Below are 8,484 nucleotides of genomic sequence, written 5' to 3'. Positions count from 1 at the left end.
ATTGAACTCTTTGGCCTGAATACCAAGCTGCATGTCTGGAGGAAACTTGGCACCATCTCTACGCTGACGCATGGTGGTGGCAGCATCATGCTGTGGTGATTGTTTTTCAGCTGCAGAGACTGGGAGGCTAGTCCGGATTGTGGGAAAGATGAACGGAGCAAAGTAGAGAGAGATCTTTGATGAAAACCTGCTCCAGAGCACTCAGGACCTCAGACTGGGGCGAAGGTTCACCTTCCAACAGGACAACGACCCTAAGCTCACAGCCACTCGGCTTTGGGACAAGTCTGAATGTCCTTGAGTGGCCTAGCCAGAGCCCAGACTTGAACCCAATCTAACATCTCTGGAGAGACCTGAAAATAGCTGTGCAGCGAAGCTCCCCATCCAACCTGACAGAGCTTGAGAGGATCTGCAGAGAAGAATGGGAGAAACTCCCCAAATACACATGTGCCAAGCTTGTAGCGTCATACCCAAGAAGACTTGAGGCTGTAATCGCTGCTAAAAGTGCTTCAAAGTACTGAGTAAAGGGTCTGAATACTGAATAATATATTTTTTGCAAATTAAAAAAACACTTGACCTGTTTTTGCTTTGGCATTATGGGGTATTGTGTGTAGATTAATGAGGGGGAAAATGAGGCTGTAACAAATTGTGGAAAAGGTTAAGGGGTCTGAAGTTTCCAAATGCACTGTACATGTAAAAATACAACTTTGTATTTATTTCAAACCTACAAAGAGGAAAATGTGTCCTGTGACAGGCTGGTGGACTTGCCTTTTATGAGCATGGAAATTATGTTTTGCTTTGCCTTTTGAAGGGGCAAGCAGCAGTTCAATTACATTTGTTTACTTATAAATTAGTCTTGAACCTGATATTGGTGTTCATATTACTAACTGCAGAGCAATGGAGCTCCTTGTAAAAATGCTGCTGAAATCTGAATGAGGGGAATACCAGTAATAAACACATGGCTATGTTCTGAATGTTTGTAGATTCATTTGTAGAAAAGGGGGCTCACTGAAAATTAGCTCGATCTACCCATATTGAAGTTAAGCTTTCTAAATGAAACTGAAAATCAATAAATATATCAGAAAGGTTAGCTGGCTAACCTAATGATCCTGCTTTATGGAACAGCCAACAGATGGGAACTGATGTCCTACACAGTATACACAATAAGACAAAAATATCACTCCATGGTTCTGAAAAACTAGGCTATATTAAAAGGCAAGATGCAAATCAAGATTGTGTGTTGTATGAGGGCAGTTAACCAATAGGAAAGAGACACAGGTTTCAATGTACAAGGACAGAGAGACACGGTGAGAATGAACCAAATAGGCTTTATTCAACATGCATAAAGCTCTCTGCAAGCATGCAAATGATCATGTTCTCCATGGAAATAAAAAACAAGCAACCTTCTCAACAATGGTAAAATATCTCAACAGTTCCCTGGGAAATGTATACAAACCCATGTTTGCATTGAAATGTAAAAATGCACACACAACTAGCAAACACAAATAGAAAATGTGAACTAAAAAACATGTCTTGACATAAGTAATTCCGATAAATGTTCAGTACTTTGATGGAAAAAATACAGGCTAATTAGCTGTGAATTTTTCTACTAATTTCTGGCTTTGTGACATACCCCTGCTGTCAAATAAAGTGACAACCTTCCCAAAACAAGCAATCCAGCTCTGCAAGCTATAAAAATGCTAAGAAAATGTCATATATGTCAGGATATAACGCAGAAATCCCCCCAGGTCATGCAGCTGTCCTCATTCATGGTGACGTGAATGACATGGTCTTGGTTCAGCGAGCCAGCATCAGTGACCCTCAGATTAATGTAGAAGTTTCTCTGCTCCCTCATGGCCTTGAATGTCAATTCAACCACAGTTCCTGGGACAGGAGAAAAATGGGACACATTTCAACTTTGAATGTGAACAATGTTGTCAAAAGAACGTACTTGGTCTGTTGAAATTATTTTGAATACAAATGAACAGACTAATGTAGAGTGAATGTGAAAAGCAATACACACCTGTTTTGTCCATTTGGGCAGTACAATACATATTGGACCCTTCCAGAAGTTCTACACTGAAGGGTTCAGCAAAGCCTGGGCCGTCTCTGTCTGTCACAGCTAAACGCACTATACGGGGGTCTTGGTTACAGAGCTTCAACGGGGTGTCATCAATAGTCGGAGCATTGTCGTTTACATCTTCCAGCTCTATCAGAATGGTTCCAGTTCCAGTTGCAGGGATTTCATCTGATAACCCAAAACAAGATACTTTTATCAAAAGGAGTAATGAAGAAGTCAACTAAATGAACCTTGTTCCCAGGTTGAAGCCTGCTGGTGAACAAGATTACAACAAAATCAGAATTCCACCTTCGATGGCGAGAATGAGAACTTTGTATTTGCCATCTTTGACAAAGGGAGATTCTCTGTCCAGGGAGTGTTTGGTTTTGATCATTCCGGTCTCGTTGTTGATGTCCAGCCATTTAGCAGGATCTCTGTCCATGCGATACCTAGAACATACAGTATATTGAGTTAAAACGTCGCCATTCACAAGGCTTCTTGCAATCTTAATGCATATGCATCAATGTACTTTATCATAAAGGGCATGTATATCATTGAATTTACTTGTCAGAATAATGTCTCTGTCTCCATATTTATACCAGTACCTCAACTTAATTAAATCAATTGCAGATAGCAGAAAGTTTCATGAACTCACTTGAGTTTATGTGCCATGATGTCTGGATCAATGGCTGTATACAGAACCAAATCACTGTCCACTGGCAGGTGTTCAGATACGGAAAAAACCTTTTCCCCTGGGTCAAAGACAGGGACATCATTCCTATCCTCCACATTCACCTGGACTGTGGCAGTGGAGGAGGGCAGGGGGGTGGCAAATGGGACCTCATTCTCCACAGTCACCAACAGGGTGTAGTGATTGTCCTTCTCAAAGTCAAGGGGCTAAACGGGAACGAGACACAGCCAGGTTCATGACACAATGACAAAAACATCAACAATTTTGTCAAATATTTGTATTGTTCTACAGTGAAATTCAGACCTCTGTCAAATACGTATTTTCTGTAACTGGGTTCCATTCACATACTCATCTGAAAAAAGAAACAAAGAAACCAAGCAGGTACCTTGGCTGTGGTAATGATTCCTTCCAGTCTGCTAGGTCCAGTGCTTACAGTGAACATTCCACCTGGGTCTCCATCTACAATCCTGTACTTGGTGGCCCAGTTGGAAGAGTGTGGCTCATCTCCATCACTCACTGGCATTTTGACCACCAGGGCATTCACTTTATTCTCTGGGACAGACACTGTGTTCTGAAAAGAAAATACATGAAGAGAACATGTGCTGTATGCCATTCATCAAGTTCATCATATTTTCCTCACGTCAGCTCCTTCAATCAAAATATTTCCCTCTTCAAGTCACCTTTACTGTTTAATGAGCGGTACGGTTTGCTGATTGTACACTTACCGAAGACTTCTCAAATTCAGGAGCTATGTCATTGATGTCTGCTACAGTAATTATGGATTTTCCGAAAGATGTCAGACCATTACCCTCCAAATCAGCAGCTTGGATTTCCAATGTATATTTTGGAATATTCTGGAAAATGACACCAGATGGAGCACATTGTGAAATGTAGCGGTTACTGTAAGTTAAAATTGTATGCTGGTAGTATAGCCACTAACCTCTCTGTCCAGTCCAGCAGCATTGACCTGAATCACTCCTGTGACAGGGTTCATGACAAACATGTTGGGACTCGGCAGTTCAGGTTCCTGATTTATAATAGTGTATCTGACATCAGAATTGGCTGAGCCAGGCTCATCTGCATCGGTGGCTGTGACCTGCATGAACTTAAAGCCTGAGAAGAAAATATTTCAACGTAAATGATTTTCATGGATGACAATAAAAAATATATTGAATATTGATATTGTACTTTTATTCTAAAACTCAGCTGAGTGTATTTGACTCAATGTTGACTGAGACACACCTGGTACGGATGCTTCAGGGACAAGCCCTTTAAAAGTAACTAGAGTGAAAACCGGCTTGTTGTCATTCATATCAATTACTTTAACAATGATCTCCATGGGTTCTTCTGCTAAACCTGCACCAACTGCAACAGCATGAGCCAAAAGCTAAAGGGGAAAAGATAGAAAATTGTTAAAATGACATGCATTCAATGTTCTAGAATTCAAAAGGCAAAACAAACTGACATGACCAGATATTTGTCTTATTTACAAACATTACCACATAACGGTCTTGTCTCTCTCTGTCCAAAGGCTGGGTCACATTGAGAATCCCAGAGTTTCTGTCCACAGTGAACAGTCCCACAGGGGGTTGATCTGCTCCAGAACCAGTGATGTTGTACAGGATCTTCACCTCTTTATCATTGTGGGACCTAATCTGTATATATACATATTAACAATGTTAAAACCAGAGCAAAATCCTGAACCAACCATATTTCCTGCCAACATAATTCTACAATCACTCACCTGCACCATATAGTGGGGGAAAGGGCCTCTGTGGTTCTCTGGGAAGCTGACGGGAGGAATGACCCAATCCCTTTTCCTTCTCACCAGACCTACCAAAGGCTTTGGAAACTCTAGAACTGGAAGACTTGCAGGATATTTAGGCTGTGACAAAAATATTTGTACAAATGAGAAAAATTAGACCTGCCCTCTGATTAGAGTTAGAGGAATGAAACTGACACTAAGTTGTAAGATCCACATTCTCACCTGAAAGACAATGCCAGCATCCTCATGGCCGAAGCCCTCTGTGAGGAGATCAAATGAATATGAACAGTTTTAAAGCAAACAATGCCACTACAGTATGTTGCTACTACTCTGTATAATGCACTATAATATTCTAAACAGTAAAATAAGTCACCCTCAGTTTCTTCCCCTCCAGTCAGTGGATAGTCAAAGCCATTACCTGACTGTAAAGTCTCAGACATTCTCCCCAGGACCCAACCCTGAGGTTTGAAGGAAAACAATATTGAAAAACATGATATACACTTACCTTCGTATGTTATTGGACAGTGATGTTAAATGGTTTTATTTGGCTCTACATTCCAGCCTTTTACATTAGAGAGATGTTTAATATTAGGTGACAATACAGAAAGCCAGCTTTTATTTGAGCATGTTTTCATATACATCTGTTCCCCGTTTAAAGATGAAAGCACTTAAAGCATCTAGTCCCACTATTTGAAAAAGTATTTGGACATATTCACATTTAGGGCCGGTTTCATAATCTAAGCCAGGATTAGGCCTTAATGTGAACTAGTTAAATGAGGACATTTAAGTATAAAGACATGAGGCGAGACCCAGATGCAGACACTGGAGGCAGATGGTTTGAATATGATATTTATTGTATCCAAAAGGGGGTAGGCAAGAGAATGGTCCTGGACAGGCTAAAGGTCAAAACCAGTTCAGAGTCCAGGGGGTATAGTGTGGCAGGCAGGCTCAAGGTCAGGGCAGGCAGGTACAGAGTCCAGAAAACAGGCAAGTGTCAAAACCAGGAGGACTAGTAAAAGAGAATAAAAACAGGCAGGCGCACAGGAAACCCACTGGTTGACTTGGAACAAACAAGACAAACTGGCACAGAGGGAAAGATAACACAGGGCTATATACACCAGGGATAACAAGCGACACCTGGAGGGGGTGGAGACAATAACAAGGACAGGTGAAACTGATCAGGGTGTGACATGAAGTAGCTTTCATGAACGTAGCTTAGTTAGTAGGAGACTATGGAGTCCTGGAGTAAGGTAAGTAAACCTAAATGAGAACACCTGGGATTAGCCAGAGAATTTCATGAGAATGAAATGAAATATCTGAAGGAAGAACATGAAATGAAGATGACAATTCTACAAGTTGAATTGGATATGAAGTTGGAGGAGAGAGGTATGATCCCAAAAAATATGCGGTAATGAGACAATTGTGATTACCAGCCACGGTGAACAATATGACATGTAAAAAATAAATGTTTTGGATATTCATGAGTGAGTATTTTATTTATCACCACAAACTACATTTTAAACCAGCCTTGGTTTAGTCACTCATTTTAATTTTGCTGCACACTATTTTAATTTTGTACAGAACAAACATTATCAAAGCAAAAATTCAAAGCAGGTCAAAGTAGGTCATTGCCTGCCTCAGCCATGGGCACATCTGCTTGATCCTGATCTTCCATTGGAGGATCAGCACAGCAATGCTGCTTCAGGTAGTTGTGCAGCACAGCTGTAGCAATGATCACCTTGCAGCATCTTTTTGGCTTGAAACGAAGTGTATTGCGTAAACACTGGAATCGATTTTTCCGTACTCCAAACATACGTTCGACCATCCCTCTCGTGCAGATATGAGCTTGGTTGTATCTTTGCTGCTCAGTGGTTGTGGGATTTACGTATGGAGTGAATAAAAAGTTACTCTGACCATATCCACTGTCACCAAGTAGTAGTCCACTATGTTGTCCTCTCTGAAACTGAGTACCCAATGAAGAGCTGCACCTTTCCAACGAGCAACAATGTTTGAAAACTCTAAATTAGGTGTGCATACACCCTGAACATTGATGGAAAACCAGTTCTTACGGTTCCTGTACTCCTCAGCATCAGGAGTTGATGGACACTTGATGGGAACATGACATCCATCTATACAGCCAATCACTCCTGGGAAGTGCCCATATTCAGAGAATTGCACTTTATAGTTGCCTTGGCCAGCAGCATCAGGAAACTTGATGTAAAGACTCCACAGTTCACAGATGTCCCAGCAGACTTGGAACTATTCTACACAGTTGCTTCACTGGCACCACACAAATCAACAGTTTCACAATGAAAGATTCCAGATGCCAAAAACCTCAAAATGATCAGAACTTGGAGAGAATTGGGTAAAGGCCTTCCTCTTTGAGACCGAGAGGAAAGTCTAGGCTCAAGCAAAGATATTATCTCCAATGCATTTTCTCTCTACATACGAAAGTGGTAGTGTAATGGATTACTCCTATCCACAAGTACTCGTCTCGCTGGCCTCTGTAGTGCAGGTTGGTGTTCATTTAGATATTCCAAATAGTCCATACTCCCTCACAAACAGTACTAAGCAGAAGTTAAACCTGCCTCTTTGAAGGATTCATTTAAGCTGCAATTTAGTCTTAGAGTAGCTCTAATCCTCCCTCTTGCAATTAGCTTTGTTTTATCTAGATCCAGCTAAATCTACGACTATTTTATGTCGCTTTGCGTTAAGACAGCTCAAACAGACATTTTAGTCTGGGACTAGGCTTAAGCCTTGTCTAATCATGGCATTATCAGGATTTAGTTTGAAATGTTCAGAAACGTCTTAGAAGGAAATTATTTCATTCACTGTTCAGTTCCTACTGTGCAAAACAACATAAAACACAACAAAAACAAACTGCAAATGCATCCAACAAGTTTGTAGAGTCTCAAGCTTATTTTAGTCATTGCGTACATGGAATATGGGACCAAAACCTATACTTGTGACTATTTTGATACACTATAAGTGAATTTGTCCAAATACTTATGACTTACTGACATGGGGGGGACTAGATAAATAAAGTGCTTTCAGTTTTAAACTATAAACAGATATGTATAAAATAAAAGGTGACATTCTGTACTGTCACCTCAAGTCCAAAATGCTGTAGTATAGAGCCTAATTTAAATTGTAGCTTCAATGTCCAAAAATATATGGATGGGAGTGTACTTCACGTCACGCCAAAGAAGTACAGTAAATGATATCATATGCATGCATCTTCATATTCACAAATGTTGTTGTAAAGTATATAAGCACAAGGTATTGGATCACGCACCTGTGTGCCCCACATTCAGAAAAGAGTAAGAACGTAACATATCTTAATAAGCAAAACAGTTTTTAATTTCTTGATTTTACTTTGTAGTAAAATATAGACCTAAAATATAGACCTATTCATTAATCAAATTTAGCCAGAGCTCACCCAGATCAAGAAGATGGTGATGTCATATGCCATCTGTTGGAAAACGAGTAATTAAAAAACGGATTAATATTAAAAACGTGACAAAATAACTATATTTGGCTAAAGTGACAGTTCTCAACAACCAATTTTGCATTCAATGACAGTTTGTCAAGCCACAATTTCCTGATGGAAACAGGAAGTGACACTCTTCAAAAGACCACATGGTTTTGAAAAATGTTTGCATGGACTGAAGGATATATTACAAAACAATCACTACCACAATATTGAGAAAATAAATGCTGTATTAACAAGGCCTCAGATATATAAACTAATGACTGGACAAGCAGTCAGATGAAGGGCCATGATCAGTAGGGCACAACAATGTTTTGGAACAAAAAGCAAAAATGACACTGTCTTGCAGTCTTGGTAAAAAACTAATGACCAAGAGAGTAGACACATGTGTTGTGCATGTTTGCAGATTCAAGGGTTGTGTGGTAGCCACAGGCCACTGGGATACACCATGCAATTACAACAGGGATAATTGGGAGTTATTT

At 40.2% G+C, this 8,484-nt stretch overlaps 1 protein-coding gene across 2 annotated transcripts; it reads right to left on the bottom strand.

The window, feature by feature from the left end:
• Positions 1 to 1,305: 1,305 nt before the first annotated feature.
• Positions 1,306 to 8,138, bottom strand: LOC115151636 (B-cadherin). 2 transcript variants are annotated; one of them, XM_029695735.1, is made up of 13 exons: positions 7,952 to 8,138; positions 4,886 to 4,970; positions 4,735 to 4,772; positions 4,492 to 4,632; positions 4,247 to 4,402; positions 3,990 to 4,134; positions 3,688 to 3,860; positions 3,473 to 3,601; positions 3,133 to 3,318; positions 2,712 to 2,953; positions 2,366 to 2,505; positions 2,021 to 2,245; positions 1,306 to 1,881 (listed from the first exon to the last, which is right to left on the bottom strand). In XM_029695735.1, the coding sequence occupies exons 1-13, from the start codon at positions 7,982 to 7,984 to the stop codon at positions 1,718 to 1,720; spliced, it is 1,857 nt and encodes a 618-aa protein (XP_029551595.1). In that variant the 5' UTR covers positions 7,985 to 8,138; the 3' UTR covers positions 1,306 to 1,717. The 2 variants fall into 2 exon arrangements, with proteins under 2 accessions (XP_029551595.1, XP_029551596.1); XM_029695736.1 differs by having other exon boundaries at positions 4,931 to 4,970; positions 7,952 to 8,137.
• Between the last annotated feature and the right edge of the window lie 346 nt (positions 8,139 to 8,484).

The sequence above is a fragment of the Salmo trutta genome, chromosome 17, assembly GCF_901001165.1.
Source record: "Salmo trutta chromosome 17, fSalTru1.1, whole genome shotgun sequence".
In the NCBI taxonomy this organism is placed as follows: domain Eukaryota; kingdom Metazoa; phylum Chordata; class Actinopteri; order Salmoniformes; family Salmonidae; genus Salmo; species Salmo trutta.
Note: the sequence above shows the minus strand (reverse complement) of the source record. Positions and strands in the feature narration are given on the sequence as shown.

Bases quoted from the DNA above. Each gene is read 5' to 3' on its own strand.
- LOC115151636 (XM_029695735.1), bottom strand. From the start codon at position 7,984: ATGGCATATGACATCACCATCTTCTTGATCTGG. The intron at 4,135-4,246 runs GTAATGTTTGTA...TTTCCCCTTTAG, and splicing joins AGAGACAAGACCGTTATGTG to CTTTTGGCTCATGCTGTTGC. The intron at 2,506-2,711 runs GTGAGTTCATGA...TGTATGTTCTAG, and splicing joins ATCATGGCACATAAACTCAA to GTATCGCATGGACAGAGATC.